Below are 23,292 nucleotides of genomic sequence, written 5' to 3' on the forward strand. Positions count from 1 at the left end.
CCCCCCCCAAATTACATTAAGAACATTCAGGAATAAATATTTAACATTAACCTGTACTTTTGATTTCTTCTACAAAAGCAATCCAAGAAAGAATGAAACATAATGCTTTAAAACAAACAAACAAACAAACAAAAAATCCCCAAACAAAATAAAACACACACACACACACAAACCAACTCACACACAATAAAAAAAAAACAGTAGAATTTGGGAAAATATAACTCATCTTTTATTAGTCATTTCCCAGGGCGCTCACTCAACAACACATTCTGTGAAGTCCCAGAAGTGCACAGAACAGCTGCCTTCCAAACCTGCAACACTGCATAGCTTAAAGCCATAATGTAATTCAGAATAATATTATTGTTCAGTTTCTGGACTGGCAGCTCAGTGGTACTGCCAGTGGATTAGTATGCTGCTAACACTGGTGTAATCTCTAAGGCATCAATGAAAAAGGGTTGATGGATTTTTGTATGTTTCTTTTTTTGACCTGTGACCTTTTAAAAGGGACAGAAGCGATGAAACAAAAACCTCCTGGCAACAGGGTTAAAGCAAGACAACCTACAGGAGCCAACTACAAAAGAGGAGAGGCTGCAAGTGGAATTCAGAAAAGAGAGAGACGAAGATTGCTGCTGGGCTAAAGGTACCAAATTTACCACTGCAAAGTCCAGGGATATCTAAGGATGGGAAAGTTATGAAACAGGGCTGATGGGGGCTTTTGCAGTCCTGAGCAGGTAAATACTATACATAAAAAGCAATTCTGTACCACATGCCAAAGGACTTAGGCTCTGCCCAAGTAACCTGCAAATTACCCACAAAATGTACCTATGGCAGAGATGTGAACACCCACTACCTCAATCTCTGGATGCTCACCAATCCAAACCACTAAACAATCAAACATAACCCCCGAAAGCTCAACCACCACTAACCAAATTTCCCACACGCCCTTTTCATACAGGGTACAAGACTGATGAACAGCTCGGGGGAGTCTCATGGTGCAGTCTGGCAGCACTAATACTGCCTGTTAGCTTTTGAGTGTCCTTTCAAACTGGAGGCCTGGCCTTCACCCTCCTCTGATTGTTTGATTTACAAGCTGAAAGATATATTTTGAACAATAGTATAGGTACCTATATGGAGCAATATGTTCTTAAATGGCCTTCATTATTATATATGTCAGAGTATTCCAGATGTGATTCACACATTAAAAGATTCATACATGCCTTTGTTCCTCTCTCCGGAGAAAAATTATTACATAAAGCTGTGTCTTCACCTAGACCACTCACTTTAATCGAGCTTCTGCATCCACAGCTGTTGAGAAACTAGAAAACTCTTTCTTAAGAAAATTAAGTATTTTTCTTAGGAAACCCTTATTTTCAAGGTTATTGAGGTTGGTGGTTTTTTTGTTGGTTGGTTGTTTTGGGGTTTTTTAGTGCTACCTGAGTTAGCAGAAGATGCCTAGTGGTACATACACAGCCCACAACAGCTGTGTGCTTGTGTCATCTGAGATCACACTCAGCCTCACACCCTCCAGCCACCAGCACCATCTCTGGTGTGGGAGATCCTTGGGTGGCAGGGAACAGTCAGTAGGATTTATTCCAGCCTCTAATGTGGTAATGATATCTATATAACCACAAATACTCATACAGGGTGAAGTAGAGGGTTTATTTTATAATTCTTACACTGGATGCAAGGATGCACAGATGTTGTAACCATGAGCGTCACAACTGCATTGCACCCAGTTATCCATTTGGACAGAGCCCAGAACACTCTCCAGCTCTTCCAAATCCCAGTTGAGTACTCAAGACTTCCCAGTTAATGGGATTACTTCCATCAATAACTGTTACTTTTGTATAAATGGAGAGTGCAGACTCTTGCCTACATGAATAGTATCAGGGCAGCATTGTCTCATATTATGAAAATACAGCAGAGTCTGTCTGCTCTGGAAAAGTTTACAAAAGTTTACATCGCCTGTTACAGACTCCCCTGGTCTGCAAATGTTGTAAATGTTATGGCCATTTTGGGAATCCCTAAACTTTGTGACTAAACTCCAAACTTGTGCCCTCCCAACTCCAGTGATAATTAAGCATGAGTCATTGCAGGACTATCTTTTGCTCTCATCAACACCACAGCACCTTTGTGCCCATTTACATCATGTTAAGCATTACAATACAGTAGTATAATATTGCACACTTGCCTTAAACCTAAGTTAGACAAATACCTACAATGTAAAGTTCAGTTATTATGACATGTAGCTAGTAAATACTCTAATGGTAAGGCACAGTCCTTCCTCTACTCATAGTAGCAATTCTACACTGTATTATATCATTACTCCAGAATTACACTTTTACATTAGTCAACCTGAAACTCTGTCTAAAATATTGCTGGTCAATGTGAAAGCTATTTCTCCAAGGTGCAACTGAAAGATAACAGGATTAACTGTAACACACCTCTGCAACAGCTAAGATTAACTGGGATTACTCTTATAAAACTACTGTGAAGAACATCCATAAGAGAAGAAAATGATAATTTTACATTTCAGTGGCTCCAGCACCTGCGTGATACAAGCTGCTCCATCTCAGCTACAGGACACTCAAAATTTCCAATGCCAGCATAGGAAGGCATATTCCTATCTACCCTGACATGAGTTTGGGAGTTGGGCTCTACCATCCCAGCACTAGGAGGTCAGTGAGCATCTCCTCCACTTTCAAGGTTGTGAGAGCTGCATGCATTTGGTATTCCAGCCACAGTTATATATATATATATATAAAACAGGAAATGGCCTGTTTGGTCTCCCAGCCACATCAAGACCTTCTCACTACTATGATCTTTATCCATTGGTCAGAGTGTTCACTTTATCATCAACCAGCAAAACCCAAACTTTTTGTCATGATGAGTTACCTTCAAAAGATCACTTTGTGTTTATCAGTCCTGTTTCACTAGTTTACATAGTTTATTCAAACTCCAAAAATGGCAATGGTCCACTTCAAATGTACTTTGTTAAAGATTATAATTTTTTTTCCTCATACAGAAAGTATCTCACATACATTTTTCTCCTGGTTATCAATGCGGGGGGTGGGGGGCAGGATCCTCCAGCAGCACATCAGGCAGGAGCCCATGAAGGGTGAAGCTTATCTAAAGGGCTCCAAAACTCTGGAATAGTGCTACACATTGCTATTTATAGAGAACATGCAAGATGAAGAATTGTGTTTAAGAAGACAAAAGGCCTAAGTTTGTGACTTCAGTTTCACATCACTGAAACTGGATATAATTAAATCCTGTTTTTCAATAGCCACTTCAAAATTAATATATTTGTGTTGCAGAGAACACTGAAAGTGAGAAGATATTTTTTATTTAACCTCAAAAATCTAATTTTACTCAAGAATCCTAATTCTGCCCCACTGGAACTTTCTCTTTCTCCTGGCATGGATGGGAGCAATGGAAGAATGAAGGAAAAAAAGAAAAAATAATGGGGAAAACCAGCCAGGGCCTCTCACATGAGCTATAGAGAAGAAGGAGGGAGACAAAGACTGTGCAACAGATTCCCTGTATCCTGCAAACCGGATTAAAGCAACTCCTCACCCTGCAGAGGTCTGAGGGGAAGTACAAAACTTACCCACCCACAAAGGGCACCAATTTTAATCACATACTCAAGACTTTATCCCCAGGACCCACAGAAAAACCCAAATTCAGCACCGTAACTGCCTATCACAGTACCAGAGAACAGCAAAATCCAACTCCATTGTTGTTTTATTCTGTTCTCCACTGCTTTCTGTCTTGTGCATGCAGTTTTCAGCACTCTTGCTTCTGGCTGGACTGTGAAGAGCAGCATTTTTCAGACCCCTACAGCCCCAAGGCTAGGCAAGTGAGCAAAGGTGCAAACACAAGCAGTGAACCAGCAGGTGCAGAGGAGAAACACCCCCTCACCAGGGGCCCAGCTCTACTGAGAAGCTGAGTGGTGCCAGTGGTGCTGAGCATCTGCAAAGCCCTACCAGCTAGGAGACAAGGAGGCAGCCTGTTAGCTTCGTAACATCCCCCACTCCCCAGGGCTGAAGCAGAGTCCATGGGAGGGCAGCGCACTGCATGTTCCCCCTCACTGGGAGGCAGGAGCACTTCTGGGCAGCTTTCTCTGGTGAAGTGTGTTTGCAAGGGAGCAGCCTCCTAGAGCAAACCCTCTTAAGGGAAGAGGTGTGAGGAGACAGGTAGCTCAGCTTTTCCCCTACTGTCTGAAATACCAATGCTAGTGCTGATAGAGGACCTTTGCAGAAGAGACTGTGTTACGATCTGATGTTAAAGCCATTATTGTAGTATGTCCCTTATCACTGGTTTAACCTCAAAGGATGATCCAAATCGTAAAATCCAGAAGTTTGAAATCTGCTTCTGTCGTAAATCACTAGACTGAGGAATAACTGATCTAAAGGAGAAGAAAAATAAAAGTGAATGAAGTTCTGTTTGTGGGATCTTAGAGCTAATGTAAGAATTTTGGCCCATTACAATTAACAGCTTACTCTTCTGTGATGGGTGAGCTGTGCTCTGGTCCTCTATGTGAGGAGAAGGAACAACACCCAAGCTGAGCAATCAGTTGCCATTTTTCCACATCAGGCTCATGGCGGAATTCTAGCACAGACTAGTCAGCACCTGTAGGAATCCACATACAAGTATTTTTTACATACAAAGAAACTGTAAAATACTTCCTTCCTGGTGCAGAAAGGAAACAGTTAAAAATATTAGGTAAAAACATCTTTCTCACCCATCTACTGCTATTTCAACTATATGTTATGTAAATCCCAGTCAAAAAAACCCCTGTTGTTTCATTCTGTAATAGACCCATTCAAATTTCCAGCAGACACAGAGATTTTCATTTCTTCTTCCTTCCAATGACACATTTGATCTTCCTTAGTCTCTGGGATCACTGGATCTCCCAGGGGATACAACAGACAAGTACAGAGAGGTCAGATTTCATATAAAGGCACAGTAAGTAACCTGCAAAGCTAAGCAGAACATGCACTGTTCAGACAGGTCAGATAAAGGCCATTTCCAATTTTGGGAACATACTAATAATCTGTGTTTTTACATATATATAATCATATGCCCAAGTCACTATAATTCTTTATTACGTTTGCAGCTGTTGTCTTCCTCATTAATTTATCAGTTTGCATAGATCTTGATTAGCTGTTCTTAATTCACCTCAATCAGGCAAGAGGGAGGGAGCACAAAGAAGCCAAGAGAATAAATAAAAGCTACTTAACTCACTTGTTAGAAATACGGCTGTTCAAGAGAGAATTCAGGAAAGTTGTTTTCAGAAAGCATAAGAGGCCATAAAGGTACAGTCCAGACCTGAACTCTTTTCACTGAGATCTCTTTTGTGTATGTGGATTATCATCTCTATCTAGGTTACCCAGGCAAATTAAGCAGAAGGAGCATTACCAAAGATGGGAACTGGACCTTCTAGGAGATACACCAATTGAAGGAGACTAAAACTCCAGTCCAAAGCCATTGTGACCCAATGAAAGCACACCCTCGCCGGTCAGAGATCTTTGGTGTACATGTCTGTTCAAGTTCAGTCATGAGCACTGTCCTAAGAAAAAGCAAAGGATGTAGTGCTAACTGTCCCTGCATTGCAGTCCCTACTAACACTGACAGGGCATACGCCTTGGGTTGGTAAGAGGTAAGAGACTCCTCTGGTTATTTTGGGAACAGAAGAATGTGAAATTACCTATTTTAAGCCTTTGCTTTGACCAGTTGCACTGAGCAACTATTTTTCACCTTTTTGAATGTCTACTGGACACAGAGCTGATGAAGACATGTTTTTTTATAACATAGCATTTTTCTTATATTAGTATGCAAAGCCTTTCCTAAAACTTTCTTCATCAATTACCTGTCTAGAAAATGAAAAGTTGGTGTTACAAACTGCCAGATCCTTATTATGATTGACTACAACTGGGTTTAGTCAGCAAAAGGTCTCCAACTAACAAATGGCTTGTCCGTTTGTTCTCTGACAAGAAAGACTGTCGAGGCCTGAATATCATTTACGCTCAATCAAATACTAATACTGTTGGAAAACTCTGGATTTCAGTGACTTTTGATGAGCCCCACTGGAGCATGGAGAAATGTACCACCACTTAACATGTATACTGCATAATGGATCTGAAAGGCTCTCCTACCCATTGCTGTTCTTCATCTTGCCAGGCCTGTAGCTGTAAGATATGCATTAATTGAAATGACAAATTGCATAAACATGTGTTTCTCAGTTGGCACTTCCTTACTAAATGCTTATGAAACTGTTAACTATGGAAAACAAAAGATGGATGGAAGAAAAGCACTTTTACAAAATTATTTTTGCAGAAAAAACAAAGAAAAGTTTGATGAATGCAAACTCAGAGATATCCCATTTTTTATAGCTGGGGAATAGATTTCCTGTTAATGGGTCTTTATAATACCAGATACAGAGAGATTTGCACTTTATTATTGATAAGACAGTTCAAATTAAAGGTGTGAATTAAGAAGTGAAACTGGCCTTGGGATATAGCGAATATAAAACATTGCCACTCTCACCATACAGATGGTGTTTACAAGATTTTAAGATGCAGATCAAACAAATATTTTACAATATAATAAAACTGTGATTATGGCATAAAAAGCCATAAGATTTGGTTTCTTTTTTTTGTGTGTACACACTGGTCAAAATAACATTGACTGTAGAAAAGAACAGATTATAAGGTTCGTCTGGTCCAACCTTTCTTGGCAAAATAATAAGGTCCCTTTCAACCTCAAATTCTATGATTCTATGACTATTAAAACTGCAGTGTAGTAAACATTAATATATTGTAGTTATGTTTTTCCTTTAAAACATTTTGAAGAATAATTATATGCTGGAACAAAGGAAGCTCAGAAAATTTCAACACTGGAGCCTTTCTGCTTTTTGGGGAGGAAGAAAAACAGCCCATAAAGAAGTTCTGATATTAATTCCTAAACTCTAACAAATACTTCAACTATACTATGCTTTGCCACATCTGGCCTTCAACTTTGGACCTCATCCAGTTTCCTGTAGAACTAGAGGAAACCTAGCTCAAAACTTTGGTGGTTCTATTTTCTAAATGGCATAATACAAACTGCCAATTTAACTAGCATTTTCCTCTGTGTCATTTAGTAACACAGCTGAAGTAATTTTCCTGAAGAACAGAAGCAACTCCCCTTTTTGTTTATTTAAAATTGCAAGTGATTCCTCAGTGGCACACCCAAGCTTTAAAATAAGAAGCAGTAATTGATTATTTCATTAATTCCATGTTTCCTCTTGGACATTCCTTTAAGAATTATAAAGCATCTTAAGCTGCACTTATAGTTACCTTTCTACAGTTACCTGTATAAAGAAGAATCCCAGCACCCACAAAGACAACTACTAAAAATGGCAATGTGAGCTTTTACCTTAAAGCATGACATTCTCTTAAGGCATTGGCCCTGCAAATATTCAGCATATGAGTAGTCCTACTAAAGCAAGACTCATTCATAAGCTTTTTCACTGGTGGAGTTTTATTTATATATATTTTTAGGCAACATATTATGAAAGTTGGAAGGAGGAAAATAAACCAGTAATACGAGGTGAGCATACACACACCGCCTTCAACGCAGCATCTCAAGACAGAGAAACCTCAGTGAAGTCAGTGGCTAATCCAAACCATAAGTTTGTGTAATAAAGAGAAATTGCTCAAGGTTTTTTCCCTTAGTGGCAAAAACCAATAGTTCCAAGTGAACATCTTTCTTCTCTAGTGCAATACCCTGCAGATGTGGCTAGACATAAAAATAATTTCCAAGGAAAGGTTTCAGCATTTAACACAATATGTACTGCCTTTCTAACCCTTCCTCCATTCATTGTCAAATGATGATGTAAAGAATTGCATTTTAAAAAAAAAAAAAAAAGATAAAAATTAACTTAATTTACACAACCAATAAAAAAGTTTAAAGCAATGAGAGAAAAATAATATAAAGGCTAGATACATTATATGCCAGTTCAACGCTATTAAGCTTTGGTAGAACAGTTAAAGAGCATAGCACCAATAAAATCCAATGTCAATACATGCTTCAGTACGCATGAGCTGTGATGAAAATGTAAATTTTGGCAAGAAAAGTAGTGTATGTTCCCTGACGCCACAGTTTCATTTCAACATCTAACAAAAAGTCTTTAGGCTCTTTCACTTGACGCTGAAGATAGACAATGCCTGTGTATGAGTTCAGCCTTCGAGTGCTGAAGTAATTTTCTTCATTTCCCTTGTTAATAGTAAGGATTATGTTGTCTCCAGCATAGGCGGGCGATGGTCCAATACGGAAAATATGAGCTGGGACCATGATATTGGTTTGGAAGTTCAGCTGGTAATAGGTAATGCGCACCGGGGTATTTTGGCAGTCCAGATAATTAAAACAACTGATTCGTTCGCACCTCCTAAGAGATGAGAAATGAAGCACATTCAGTATCTATGTAATAGAAGGTAAAAATACATGTATTTCAGAATATTGCAAAAGTATTAGACAAACAGAAGTCCCAGTCTTCAGCTATGTAATTACCAGCTGCTTGTTCTGCTTCTGCAGTGCCTGTAAAGCATTTGCAAATGATATAATTGTCAGAGTACAACAGTGCAAGAAAAAGATCATGAACGTGAGGAGCTGTGTTGGGAAGCTCCCCAATGAGGAGAGAGCCAGCGTCATGCTGCAAGCAGCACAGAGCTTGGAAGAGGAGTCTGTGATTCATCACTGACAGCACAAGCCTGGGACAGTGCTCAAAAAAAAATAAGAACAAAAACACTTTAAAAGGTAGCTAAAACATGGCAAGAGGAAATAAGCTCCTCAACTTGCAAAGCTGCTCCATTCTATACGGCAGAAAAAATATGTTTTAAGTCATAAGCAACTAAATACGCTTCCCAAAGCACTGGCAGCCATGAAGGCAGGAAATGGCTAGGCAGATTCTGGGGGTCCCATACCTCCACTGGTGAGGAGCTAGGAGCTGTAGGTGTGTGCCATTCCCAGAACCCTGTAGCCTGGCAAGCTCATTATCCTGCTCCCCTTCAACATTTCACCACTCTCTGAGGAAGTGCAATCTAAATATTAAACAGGGAGCCCCAAAACCACTGCAAAAGTGGTGCACTGAGCAGCCTGGCAGCTACTGCAATGACATAGGCAGCATAGATCTTACTTCTTTAAAACTTAATTATAAACAGAGCCCTTTTAGAGCTGCAGCAAGTAGAGCTGCAAGCTCTGATGACTTGCTGTTATAGCAGCAGTTGGAGGGCAAATGGGGGCTTCCCTAGGGTTTGGAAGAAGAAAGAGGCAAAAAGGGACAGAAACTGTATGGGGAAAGTTTATGTGCTCCAGGTACTGAAGAATCATCTTAGAGCTCTGAGCACTTACACCCGCCCGCAAACTTAAGCACTATGTAACATCCACAGCCACTGGACTGGGCTGCTTGCTTTGTTGCAGTGGCAATACTTACATGTCAGACACTTTCCTGTAGTTGGAAGGGCACTCAAAGGACAGGCAGCGGAAGCTGCCCTGGACGTTATAGCAAGTCTCTGCAGCTGAACAGTTATGGGTTCCTATTGCACATTCATCGATATCTGACAAGAAGAAACATAAGGAAAAAGACATGCTAAGGTCAAAAATAAGAAGCAATCACAATTTATGGGCTGTAATATGCATATGAGACTCTGTGTGCATGAGAAGGAAGAGGAGTCTGAGGGTTTGGTTCTGCAAGCTGAGGGATCCTTTCGTCACCGCTCAGCTGTTATGTGTTACCTCTCCAATACCTGTGCCTGCTGCATGCAGACCAGGACTGTGGGAACCCCAGTGGAACCACCTGGGGTGTGAAATGTACATTCAGGTGAAGTGTGTCAGGTTCATCTCTGTGCACAGACACTTGCTGGCATTTGGGGTGACAGGGTAAATCACATTGATTCTAATTCTGCTAAAATTCTTGTCTTCTGCAGAAAAAAAATTCCTTCCTTGACATTATGAGCTAATAAGAGATGACAGTACCACTCAGCAGTATGTGCATGAACACAGGAGCCCACTCTTCCCTACAAACAGCTTATGATCCTTTTCATGCTGTTTGATAGTCTTTCCCCTGCTTGGCAGAAACTGTGGCCAGTTGCAGCCACCCAGTGCATGGCCACGGCTGGCCTTCTGCAGGGAAAGTTTGTTTCTTTCTGTATTTTGCAAACATATGCACACTTCTGTGAACCTAGTTATTCTCATTCCAAACACATCTGATGCAACACAGGGTTTAACTTCCAGTGGAGAATAAACATGAGAAAGAAAAAAAGTTGTCAAAACCCAAGATCCTCCTGTCTTGCCACTTTCCACTGCAATGAAACAAACATTCAAGGTTCAAAACAAACATGAACATCTAGACAAAGTCGCCTGTGTTGTCAGATTCCCCCTTGCTCCTGAGATGTCAGAGATGTAAGTAGTATTATAAGCTAGGTTGAATGGAAAGAAAATTAAAAAAAAAAAAAAAACCACACACCACAAAAAACCCCCCAAACAAACACAAAAAAACCCCCCAGATAGCAGTAGCCTAAGGAAGCGGAACCCTAAACTTCGCAGACCAGCCAATCCCCTCAGCTGCAGTGTAAGCTTTCCACAGCTGTTCTGATTGAAGATAGTTTTAAAATAGTTTCCTGAAAGTGACAGGCCAATTTTTACAGCTTCACAGGTCACTGATACTCCCTGAACCACAGTTCCATGCTTAGAGCTAGCCTAATATCAAGTATGGTGTTTCTAAACAAGCTGTTCAGCACGTGAGCACAGTGCATATCTGATAAGCTCAATAGCTGGGGGAGGCATCTAACTGGTTTCAAACAGCAGAGCATGTGCACAGACTTGTATGTGGTGTAGACACCGTGTGCGAGCACTGGAGTACAAGGGACAGTCCTTGATGAAAGCTGGCCACTGTAATAAATCCCTTATATACTGCATAATGCATGTGATAGCAATGATCATGGTCAAGGCTGTAAAATGTCCACATAACCCAAGCAAAGAAATATTTCCCCGTTACCTAGTCTGCCTGGAGGCCTTCCCTTCCCCAGAACAAATACACATAATGGATGGAGGGACACCCTATGCCTGCCATTTGCAGCCTACTGTGACAAAAGGAATAAATAAATCCCATCAGAATATAACCAACCCATGTTAAAAACCAACAGGACCTCCTCACTGACTTTTTGAGAAATGAGAAAGTTGGGCTATGCCAGGGGAAGAATTTTTCTATGCATGAAAGTTTGTCTTCCATTAAAGCAGGGGGCACATACATAGCGAAGTATCCACTGCTGTACAACTGCATGACCCAGGAGATGTAAGCTTCACCAGACTGACTATTAGAAAATATGGGAACTTCTCCCTATAATGAGAAGTAATGTTGCAGAAGACAAAAAAGAACATTTAAAGCTCAGAGACACTTAATGGCCTAGAGCATAAACGTGGTTACCTAAATAATACATATGCACAAGCCCAAGCCATGGACCTTAAAATGCTGAAAACCAGATGCAATAGTAAGGATCCAGCTTGAGCAGAAAATATTGGCAAAGATCCCACAGTCACATTGTGTACTCCCAAATGTCTAGACAATGCACGGAGGCTTTAAAATGAAATAAATGCTAACAGACAAACCACATGGACTGTGCAGGGCCCTGCAGTTCTGCCAATTGTCACAGAGGAGAGAGACTCTTAGAATAAAACTATAACCTCCCGCTCTCTCCCTTTCCCTGGGATGAGAACTGATCTCATACACTGGTTTAAAAGTCTTGCAAAAGTATACAATAGGAAGTAGGAGAGAAGTAAAGTAAATTAAATCCCTTGATGATTCTCAGCAGTGCCCCTAGGTGAAAAGAAAATTTCTTCCATATTGCAATCATTGTCATGAAAGCAATCACTTCACCACTTTGGCTCTTCTGCAAAATACCATAGGCAGTTTCTCCAAAAAGATCCATATGTTGAGATGCTATTACATGAGATACAACGCATCTGTTTGAAAAAAAGGGTACGCAGAATGTACCATCAGTAGTAGCTCTTAAGAACTGTTCAGATGATGATCAACTGGGGCCAGATCTTCAGCTGGTGGAAACCAATATAACCTTGAGTTTAGTCCAGCTGCCATCAGTTAAGACTGGTTCTCTGTCCATGTTTTCAGAGACCTCAATATATAAGGCTGCCCAAACTTGTAACTACACACTTGCAGAGCTCAAAAAATGGCATGTACCCAGGGGTTACTGCCAGCACCCAACAAAATGTCAGCTTACCCAGCCATGCACAGAGCTGCCACACATGCAGTGAGTTTTGCGAGTAGACCAACTTCAACCTCTAAGGAGGGTGCATGTACCAGGTGGCATAGGTCCTTCAACAAGTTTTTCCGAGTGTTATTGTATAGTTCACTTAGCAGGGCTGGCCTATAAAATAGGAACCCTCTCCACACAGGGTGAGCATACAGGGAGGACTTCACATGACACAAACAATGCGACCCATAGGTCTGTGTGGCAAACCTTCTTCCTCCATCTCCAGTGCCTGGAGCATTCTGGGTGCCTCCTGCTTGGGAGAGCTGCGCTGGCCAATGAACGCAGTGACTCATACTATTAACTCTGGATGACATCCTCAGCTCAAATCTCACTGCTGGCAGGGTTGGCAACTAACATACCAGTGCTCAAAGTTAGCAGGAAAAAAAACAAAAAAAACAAAAAAAACCCAAACAAAGCCTGAGGAGAATTATCGCTGCAATTTTCCAAAGGTGACTTTTACATATGAATTGAAATGCACACAGGTATAGCTGCATTCATACTTAAAAGCACACGAGAAAAAAAATTAAAAACCCAAACCAAAAACCTTTTAAAATCTTTTAAAAAGATTTTTTCATTTAGTCTGTTTGTCTGCTCCAAAGTCAAGATCAAGTATGCTCATGCCTTTCATGACTTGCACAGTGTAAATTCACTGCCATTACCACTGAGAAGATAATTTAAGCATAGGAGATACAAAACCATGTTGTTCTGCTGGAAGAACACTACAGCAGCTCACATGTCATCCACAAAGTTCCTGGAATGCATAGAGGACTGTTTCCTGATACAAATGCAAGACGTGCCGACCAGGAAGGAGGTGCTGCTGGACTTGCTATTCACAAACTGAGAAAGCCTGCTTTGTGATATCTTGGTTAGTGATAGCCTTGGCTGCAGTGATCACAATATTGTGGAGTTCAGGATCCTGCTGAGTGTGCTGAAAGTCAGCTCTAAGACAAGGGTTCTGGTTTTTAGAAGAGCAAACTTCAATTCACTCAGGGCTCAATTGGGTGGGATTTGGTGGGAGGCTTCCATGGAAGACAAAGGATCTAATGAGTGCTGTGAATTCTTCAAGAACTCTCTATTGGAAGCACAAAGCCAATTTATCCCCTACAAAGGAAAGGGAAGTAAGTGGAGCAAGAGGCCCCCATAACTCAACCATGACCTCCTGGGTCTACTCAAATCCAAAAGGGAAGCACACCAGAAACGGAAAAGTGGAGGATTACCTGCCGAGAACTACAAGGGCATTGCCAGAGTGTGCAGAGATGCAGTTACAAAAGCAAAAGCCCAATTTAAATTGAAACTGGCTGTAGACATAAAAAATAACAAGAAAGGGTTCTTCAGACATGTCAACCATAAGCAGAAAAACAAGGAAAACAGGCCCACTGTTAAATGGAAAAGGAGAATCAATCACCAATGATGCAGAAAAGGCAGAGGCCCTCAACACCTTCTTCACCTCTCTTTACCAGCACTGTAGGGTCCCAGGCTTTGGGAAAGAAACTGCTGATTGATCCAAACACCGACCCACCATCGGTGAAGGAAGAGTTAGTATATGAATTACTACAGGAGCTTGACCCCCACAAATCAATGGGCCCTGACAACATCCATCCGAGGGTGTTGAGAGAGCTTGCTGACATCATCGCAAGGACACTCTCCATAATCTTTGAGAAGTCATTGAGAACAGGGGATGTCCCAGAGGGCTGGAAGAAAGCAAATGTTACCCCTATCTACAAGAAAGGCTCAAGGGAGGACCTGGGTAACTATAGGCCCATCAGCCTTACTTCAGTCCCTGGGAAAGTTATGGAACAAATCCTCCTGGGGGCCATCAGAAGTCAAATGAAGCACGTGATTGGGAAAAGCCAACATGGCTTCACTAAAGGCAGATCCTGCTTGACAAACCTGGTGGCCTTCTATGACAAAGTGACTTGCCTGGTTGACATGGGGTGGGCAGTGGACATAGTCTACCTGGACTTCTCCAAGGCCTTTGATACGGTCCCCCACAGATTCCTCCTGGAGAAATTGATGCGTTATGGCCCAGACAAGTGGTCTGTGCAGTGGGTGGGGAACTGGCTGACAGGCTGCACCCAAAGGGTGGTGATAAATGGCTCCTTTCCAAGTGGCAACCTGTCACAAGCGGAGTCCCCCAGGGATCAATATTGGGCCCAACAGTATTCAATATCTTTATAAGTGATCTGGATAACGGCATCAAGTGTAGCCTGATGAAGCTTGCAGATGACACCAAGTTGAGTGGGGAAGTAGACACTCCAGAAGGGAGAGCTGCTCTGCAGGGAGATCTGGATAGGCTGGAAGAGTGGACCAGCAAGAACCTTATGAAGTTCAACAAGGAGAAGTGTAAAGTCATGCACCTGGGAAAACATAATCTGGGAGTGCAGTACAGACTGGGATCCACCTGGCTGGAGAGCAGCTCTGTGGAAAGGGACCTGGGGGTCCTAGTGGACAGAAGGCTCAACATGAGTGAACAGTGTGCTGCTGCAGCCAAAAAGGCCAACAGGATGCTGGGTTGCATCAAAAAGGGCATCGCCAGCAGAGATAAAGAAGTCATCATCCCACTCTACTCAGCGCTTGTCAGGCCACACCTGGAGTACTGTGTACAGTTCTGGTCCCCGCTGTACAAAAAGGATGTGGACAGGCTGGAAGGGGTCCAGAGAAGGGCCACAAAGGTGATCAAAGGACTGGGAAGCCTGCCATATGAGGACAGGCTGGGAGAATGGGGTTTGTTCAGCCTTGAGAAAAGGAGGCTTCGAGGGGATCTCATCCCCATGTACCAGTACTTAAGGGGTAGCTACAAAGAAGATGGAGACTTCCTTTTTACATGGAGTCACATGGAGAGGCCAAGGGGGAATGGACACAAGTTGCTCTTGGGGAGATCCCGATTGGACCCCAGAGGAAAATTTTTCACAGTGAGGACAGTCAACCACTGGAATAATCTCCCCAGGGAAGTGGTTGACTCAGCCACATTGGACACCTTCAAGAGTCGTCTGGACAGGGTGCTGGGCCATCTTGTCTAGACTGTGCTGTTCCTAGAAAGGTTGGACTAGATGATCCCTGAGGTCCCTTCCAACCCGTGATTCTGTGATTCTGTGAAGAATTATGTGACGTGTTCCTGAAAAACTAAGAGCAGGAAATGCCTGGTAGTCAGTGTATAACCAACTGCAGGAAGGCATGTAGAGTACATAAAGGTATTCAGATCTTCAATCATCATTACACTTTCAGTGAATCCTTTGGAAATGGGGGTTTTTACTTCAAAAACAGGCAGCTGCACACCAGATGAAAAACACCATACACCCAGAAGACTTTTCTATGATTCCGGAGAAAATGGATGTGTGTGGGGAGGATACACATCATTTATGCTAACATTTACTAATGCCAACATAATTAAGCTTACGTGGCAGACTTCTGGATGTCCAAGTCACCATTACATCTTCTACATTCAGTCCCCCTCTTTTCTGGGGCACGAAACTGCAACTCATAATGAAGCCATAGATTTCTACATCTGGCACTTCTGAAAAAACAGATCACTACTGCTGTGCCAAGGTGCACATGCAGCTCATGCAAGTAATAATGTGCCTCAATCTGAATGATGAAGTGGGTTCCCTTAGGAATTCATTTAAACAATTAGCTCACCTTGACAGCTGAGTTGCCACAATACTTTTTGCTAACACAGGAAAAAGCTGACATTGCAGATACCAATATTTGGCAACTTTATCAAATACTAGCTTTTTAACAGTGACTAATATAAGACACAGAGGCTTAATTGAATAACCATAATGGCTTAGATCATTCCAAGGATTAAAGCTTCATGATATAATCCTTTCAGTTCCTGAACTCCTCATTACCTCGACATGTTCTTCCATTTGCTGCCATGGTATATCCCTGCTCAGGACAAGCGCACTGATAACTACCAGGAACATTCACGCAGCGGAAAGTACAAAGAATGCCTGCACTCTGTGTGCACTCGTCGATATCTGGGGAAAAAGCCACAATTACAAACATATGAAAAAAAGAACAACAGAAATCTGAAAATGGAGGGTGTAGAATATAAGGAAATTCTTATCTGATGCATTTATAATATGTTCTTAAACAAGAATGCAACCATGACGTTTGACATTGCTCTAGGACTGTTGATGGTGCTTTCTGAAATGCTGAATACAAGACTGATCCCAAAATTACTGGTTGCAAGTAGTATGGACTTATGGAAAAGAACAAGTCTAAGGTACATCTAAGTTTGAAAAACCCTCTCTGGTACCTCTGTAATTCTAGGATTGCTCTGGGGGCTTCCTTGTGCTAGGAAGAACATGGGTTCCTTCACCATTTCCTAAATAGAGACTCTCCAATGTGTCAGTATTAACTTGAAGAAAACAGGTAAAACCCTTCCTTTCTCCATTCTGATCACTCTACTCCTCATTCACTGACCATGAGCAGAAGTAAGAGCAAGCCTTCACTTGACCGTGGCTGAGTGAAGGCTTTAACTGATGCAATATAAGCAAACATATCTTCCCTTCTAATTTTTCAGTCATAATCTCTAGCCCCATGAAACAATAACCTCACCAGTTCTATGGTTACACAAGTGTATTCCAGCCCCAGGTAGGAAGCATGAAAACAAACTGCTTTTTCCAATAGCTGGAGTTACCTTTTGCAGCTTCTACAGGAGGGTGTAACTCTCAATCATCCTAAGGCATCACCTACAGCATTAGGTGCTGCTGAGAGTTAGACAGCCCTGACTGTTAAAGAGAATACACATATTTAACTTAACCTGACAACGCAGCAGCCTTACCTTTACAAGAATGCCCATCTTCTGCTAGCTGGAAACCTTGCCTGCAGTAACACTGATAGGAACCATAAACATTGGCACACTCCTGGCTGCAGGGACTAGTATCACATTCATTCACATCTGTATCCAAAAACAAACCCACAAATATTGCCACAATGGTTCAGAACAGTATCTTCCACCATTTCTTGCCTCTGAGAACAGCTACAAGATCCTTCCAATCAGATTGAATAAAGATGGAATAATTTGTCCCAAGATGTTTCTGCTCTTGGCAGAATGCCAAGAAGGGTGAGGATGTCTGTTGCACCTGAATTTCATTTCTATATATGCCAATGAAAACATATACACATGCAAACACTTATTTCAGACCTTATATGGTACGGTTGATTAAAAATATGTAATAATTTCCTTAAAAAAAACCATGGAGAACTTAAAACATTTCCCTTCAATTTAAAGTAATTTTTTTTCAAGTTTTGTCACTACCAAGTTTCATCTTTATTAAAATTTGAATGAAAAGTCTCCTACTGTAACTTTGTTATGTTCTCCTTTTCTCTCACCTGGAAAGAAAGGAAAAGGTATGTGAGCGAAAGGAAGAAAGAGGAGAAACTTTTTGGCTCTCATCTGACAGTTGGAGTGTTCGACTGATTGCGAATGTGTGAATTTGAGCACGTATAAATCATGGGTTTACTGTATTTATATTTCACCCCCAACTCTTTCTCTAAAGTCTCTTAATTCACACTGCAATTTCTTCTTCATTGAAAAAATGTCTGGTACCTTCACAATGTTTCCCATCATAAGACAAGCGGAAACCGGAAGAACAAGTGCAATGGTAGGACCCAGGGGTGTTCTCACACGTGTGCTGACACAGGCGTCCAGGGTAATTCCAGCACTCATTTATATCTGCCAGCATAACAAGCAAATATACGATCAACTTAGAAACAAAATAATCAAACAAGATGCAGAAGGATATTTTAAAAACCATCAGAGATTAATCTGCAGAGTATGAAATGCTGCAACCTCAGGTTTTATGCTCTGACTTTATGCTCTAATTGGTGTACAGTAGCGACAAGATACAAAATGCTGTATCATAGTCTCTCATGAAGAAAGTTATGAAATCTTCAGAAAGATAAATTTCTACAGCAGAAGTGTAAACCATACAAAAATACTTTGCAGATTAATTGATAACCTGCAGCTAAACCAAGCCAAGGCCACCTGGTCTGAAATCACAACATGGAGTGGCAGAGCTCTAAATGGCTGGTTGCACTGAAAAACCGCTGCTTTGGAGGCGATTCCATTATCTTTTGAGGTGCTGCATTGCAGAACTAATAACTGCACACTACAATGGTGCTAAATACTGCCTTGAGGTCCAAGGCGTAATCAATTAATCAGTAGTTTCATCTCATCTTGCACCTTACTTACCAATGCAGCTTCTGCTAAATGCATCATACTGATATCCCGTCCTGCAGTCACAGCGATAAGCTCCAGGAAGATTATGACAAATCTGCCCTTCGCCACAACGGTGTACACGAGTTTCACATTCATCCACATCTGCAAAAACGGAGAAAGCAATTCGTTTAAACATAGTTTGCTGAAAATCAGTGTTTACAAAGAAGAAAAAAAATTAAATAGCAGGAATAGAAAACTGTTAGGGTTGTCCCCTGGAAAGAACAAAGAATATCAGCTTTTCCCACTGTGCTCCTCTCAGAGTCAGCCTTACACATCTCAAAGTCAAACTTTTGAAAAGCAATACATTATCTTAAAAATGAAAATGGTAACTGTACCTGCAATGGAGCTTTCCCAGCATATGCTGTATTTCAATGTAAACACATTTTGATTCTGATCAAACTGTGACGTTTAAACACTGTATTCTGATGTTCTGCCATTACGTGAGTCACAGCAAGCCATTTAAAGCAAAACAAGAACTAGCCAGAAATTCTGCTCTGCTCATCCCTTCAATTGAAGCAATTGCTATTTTCATCTCCATTTGCCCTTTCAATCTTGCTTCTTCTGTCTACCTTTTGCTCTTTCCCAATGTTGATCTTTTTTTTCCAATCAACTCACATTTTCATATTCCTTGTGGCCTCTCATCTAAAATCCAATACCAACAAATTAGTTGCTTCTCCACTCACATGCATCACTTCTAGTCTCATTTTAAAAATCCTCAGATGAAGATGAGAGTTTTCAATACACACTGATTTACAAGACTTGCAACATGACTAAATAGCTCATCAGTATCTAACAAATACCTGTTACCATCTGTGACAAGAAGCATCAAAAAGTCTGATTAAAACCTAGAAACTTGTATTTCTTCAAGTGCCCCTTCTGCCATTTCCTAAGCCATCAGATCCTGCTTCCTTCCTATTATTCTCATCTTTAACTGCTTTTACAACACAAATCCCTGTTCATGTAATATTAATTAGGATGGTAGTCTAAGGCTGGAGGTTCTCTGTACTGCCCTATTTGAAGGCATAAATCTGAGAACTGTTTTTCAAACGGTTACTGGGCAGTTCTCCATCAAACAACAGCCTTGAAGAGTGGTCCAGAAAGCAGTCACTTGCTGAGAAAATGATAGGGAAGTGAGAGCAAGTTACTTATCACAGAAACTTGGATTTTGAAAAATGGAGGTTATATCAACCCTGATGAGAGACGCTAACAAATACATTGTTCAGTACTTCAGCACAGGTTCCCACCTACACAGTCCCTGCTGGCACCAGGGTTAGGGATGGCAGGGAATGCCACTCCCCAAGCAAGGAACTCCTGACAGGCTCATAGATATTTGCTGAAACACTGTCTCCTCGTTTTCTTTTAAGATCAGAGGTAGCATCAAAATGAGGTTTCTAATGCAGATACAAACTAATGAAGTAGCAGTTTTATTTGTAGTGAATTCACGTGTGCAACTATTTCATTAGTTTGTCCAAAATTATTTATTCCATTTAATTCCATTTATTCCATGGTGTTCAGACTTTAGTTCTAGGGCGTTATACCATCAGAAGAGTGCTCTATTTCACAATAGTTACAGTAGTTTTCAGTTAAATGTATGAGGTCTTCTTTAATAACTCATATACTAAATCAGAAACTGTTGGTTTGGGGTGAGATGGAGTTAATTTTCTTCACAGTAGCTAGTATGGGGCTATGTTTTGGATTTGTGCTGAAAACAGTGTTGATAACAGAAGTGTTTTTGTTATCGCTGAGAAGGGCTTACACAGAGTCAAGGCCTTTTCTGCTCCTCACCCCACCCTACCAGTGAGTGTGCTGGGGGTGCAAAGAAGCTGGGAGGGGACACAGCTGGGACAGCTGACCCCAACTGACCCAAGGGATATCCCAGACCATATGACATCATGCTCAGCATATAAAGCTGGGAGAAGAAGTAAGGGGGGAATGTTTGGAGTTATGGCATTTTGTCATCTCAAGTCACTGTTACGTGTGATGGAGCCCTGCTTTCCTGGAGATGGCTGAGCACCTTCCTGCCAATGGGAAGGAGAGAATTAATTCCTTGTTTTACTTTGATTGCACATGCATCTTTTGCTTTACCTACATAAACTGTCTTTATCTCAACCCATGAGTTTTCTGGCTTTTACTCTTCTGATTTTCTCCCCCATCCTACAGGGTGGGGCAAGGGGGAATGCACAAGCAGCTGTGTGGTGCTTAGTTGCTGGTTAGCATTACGATACAAACATTTTAAAGAGAGATTAATCCTTTAAACAGAGAGAAGATAACCATACAAGTGTTGTTCTGCTGCAGAAACATGCAGATGATGTATTTATTACTGTGAATAAATCTGAATCAGGAATCTAATTAGCTATTGTAGTGCCTTAAAGAAAGTAGTCTTTATCATAGAGAGGGGAAATTAGGACCATATGCTTTTCTTTTTTCTTCTCCATGCTCTCTGCCTGCTTAAAGAAAGCCATACCAAAAACCCACCAAAAGATATAGACTGCAGAGACTGAGCACACACAGCAAAGACAGAGAAATCACCCATTAAACATTTCTTTTCCCAAAATCAAACTAGGGAAGCTTCCTTATACCTGCTCCTTAAAAGCATTGTCAATCATGTAAAGTGGAAGCAAAGCATCATCAGTAATTATGATGAATTGTGTTATCTCATAATGCTTTAAAGATATAAATGCTGTATGATTAATGGTAGTTTTCTCCTCTGCCATATATTTACACACAGTCACTCTTTTTAGGAAGAACTGGGGAAAAAAGCTGGATTCTTCCTATAAATCATCAGTTTGAAATTTAGGAACATAATTTGGCCTAGCCATTAGCAGGGCTTGGAAATGAAGGCTGTTAGCACTACAGCCAGGACTTTTTTGCTGCTCAGTAATGACTGCTGATTAAGAAAAAAATGGCATTCATGGAGATGCTGGCATGGTGGTAACCGTAAAAACAATTTCAGGGTCACTAAATTTCAGGTGGTGCAAATGTACGTAGCCCAGTTGACTTTGCTGAAACAGGACTGATTGAAACCAGCTCAAGGACTGTGTCTTTACAGCAGCTGAGACGGACAGGATTTTTGGACCTTCCCTTTGTAACAATTGAAATATTTCAGGCTGCTGTATAATAGGACAGCAAATGAAACTGCATTACTTTGCCCTGAATTTATAAAATACAACCCCCTATAGCTGAATTAGGAAACTCTCTCAATTTCTGCAGTTACACACAAACTGTCCCTGTCTTGTGCTACTTCCAAATTTTCCCTGTCTTCTCACTGGCCAAGCATGGTCTGGATAATCCTGGGTGTAAAATCATGAAGGGAGATAGAGCACAATGAAAAGCAAAAAGGAGAATGCAGACTTTTATGTGGTAATAGGGTCTAGCTATACCACTATTTTTCACTATAAATTGCTAGTCATAACCAAATTAATAGCTGCCAACACAGCTTCCACCTGTAACATCACAAAGCATATTTTAATTTTCATCCTTCCTTTTATTCAAAGAGAAGGTAAGTAGAAATCATTAGGATATCATCACTAACCAAAATGCATATTTGTCTTTTCTTTCCTGCCCCTCCAATTGTCATTTTATGCTTTCCTACTTCGTGTAACACAGAACATAGGGAATTAAAGAATACACAGCCAGCCTTGCCTTGGGCACCAAGGACCAAGCTTTTGATTCCTTTGTGCCTAGTGTGCTCATTTACAAAATAAACGCTAATAAGAGATGAAATCTGCTATTCTGAGTCAGTAACTCCACAAACACATTGGAACAAATACAAAACAATATCAATCTGCATGCCAGCCTATATGAATATTTCAACATTCTTCTCACAAAGAAAGTAAGAATTTATTCTAAACATACACACAAGTGGATGTAAATGGGGAACACCATTCATAGCACTACAAAGAACATCCACTTAGTACCACTCTTGTGAGTCCACAAACTTGGTGTTTCTCATTTGCTGCATCTCATGGCTTCAGATCATATCACTTACAGGATCATGGTTTTGACTGACAGTATGATTTTAAAAAGTAACTAAATCACATTCACTCCAGAGTAGAAGCCAGTAAATCCCATATGCAGCCAAAACCAATGCCACCCAGCATACCAAGGGGAACTCCGTGCAGTAGTCAGACATCAGTGCAGCATCCAGTGGTGCAAACAAATCCCTGAGCTGCTTGGGTGTCAAATGCATACAGCAAATTCCTATTCCTCAAATACATTTAGGAATCTGGAGGTAACTCAAGATCTCTTTTTATAGCTGAAATGCACTTTTTCCTCTGAGAGGGCACCTGATCAGACACTGGAGTCTGACCTTACCGATGCATCGGGTTCCCTCCTCATTGGAGTGGTAGCCTCTGCTGCACGTCAGCATGTTCCTCTGGCAGGTGTAAGACCCAACGGTATTGATACAGTTGAATCCTGGCTTACATGGCTCAGGGAGAGATGTGCATTCATTAATATCTGGTGAAGAAAATTAATTAGAATAGTAAGAGAAGTTATTTAACCTTCCTGGTCTGTTTTCTTCCAGCTGTCACTTCTTTTCCTTCAAGTTATTGTGCTACAATGATAAGGCTGATGAAAGTCTGCTGTGGTAACACTTTCAAATTCAATATGCAAGTATGCATATCTTCAAATGGACAGCAACGTTTAGATTAAATTCACAGCAGGATTTGAGGAAAACTATATGTGCTTAATATATACCTCTAGGACAGACTAAAAGGAACAGGAGTTGGCCAGTGCTATTACACATATTACAAA

The 23,292-nt window shown here is 41.1% G+C and overlaps 1 protein-coding gene across 4 annotated transcripts in view; it reads right to left on the reverse strand.

The window, feature by feature from the left end:
- Positions 1–6,438: 6,438 nt before the first annotated feature.
- The window catches only part of FBLN2 (fibulin 2), a 118,144-nt gene continuing 101,290 nt past the window's right edge, over positions 6,439–23,292 (reverse strand). For all 4 annotated transcript variants that reach the window (XM_064454300.1, XM_064454299.1, XM_064454301.1 and 1 more), the window contains exons 11-17: positions 22,852–22,995; positions 18,511–18,639; positions 17,866–17,991; positions 17,098–17,214; positions 16,160–16,288; positions 9,476–9,599; positions 6,439–8,431 (exon numbers count right to left, since the gene is read on the reverse strand). In XM_064454300.1, the coding sequence (XP_064310370.1) occupies positions 8,074–8,431; positions 9,476–9,599; positions 16,160–16,288; positions 17,098–17,214; positions 17,866–17,991; positions 18,511–18,639; positions 22,852–22,995 (1,127 nt within the window). In that variant the 3' untranslated portion in view covers positions 6,439–8,073. The remainder of the gene's footprint in view (positions 8,432–9,475; positions 9,600–16,159; positions 16,289–17,097; positions 17,215–17,865; positions 17,992–18,510; positions 18,640–22,851; positions 22,996–23,292) is intronic.

Source organism: Phalacrocorax carbo, chromosome 6 (genome assembly GCF_963921805.1).
Source record: "Phalacrocorax carbo chromosome 6, bPhaCar2.1, whole genome shotgun sequence".
NCBI lineage: Eukaryota > Metazoa > Chordata > Aves > Suliformes > Phalacrocoracidae > Phalacrocorax > Phalacrocorax carbo.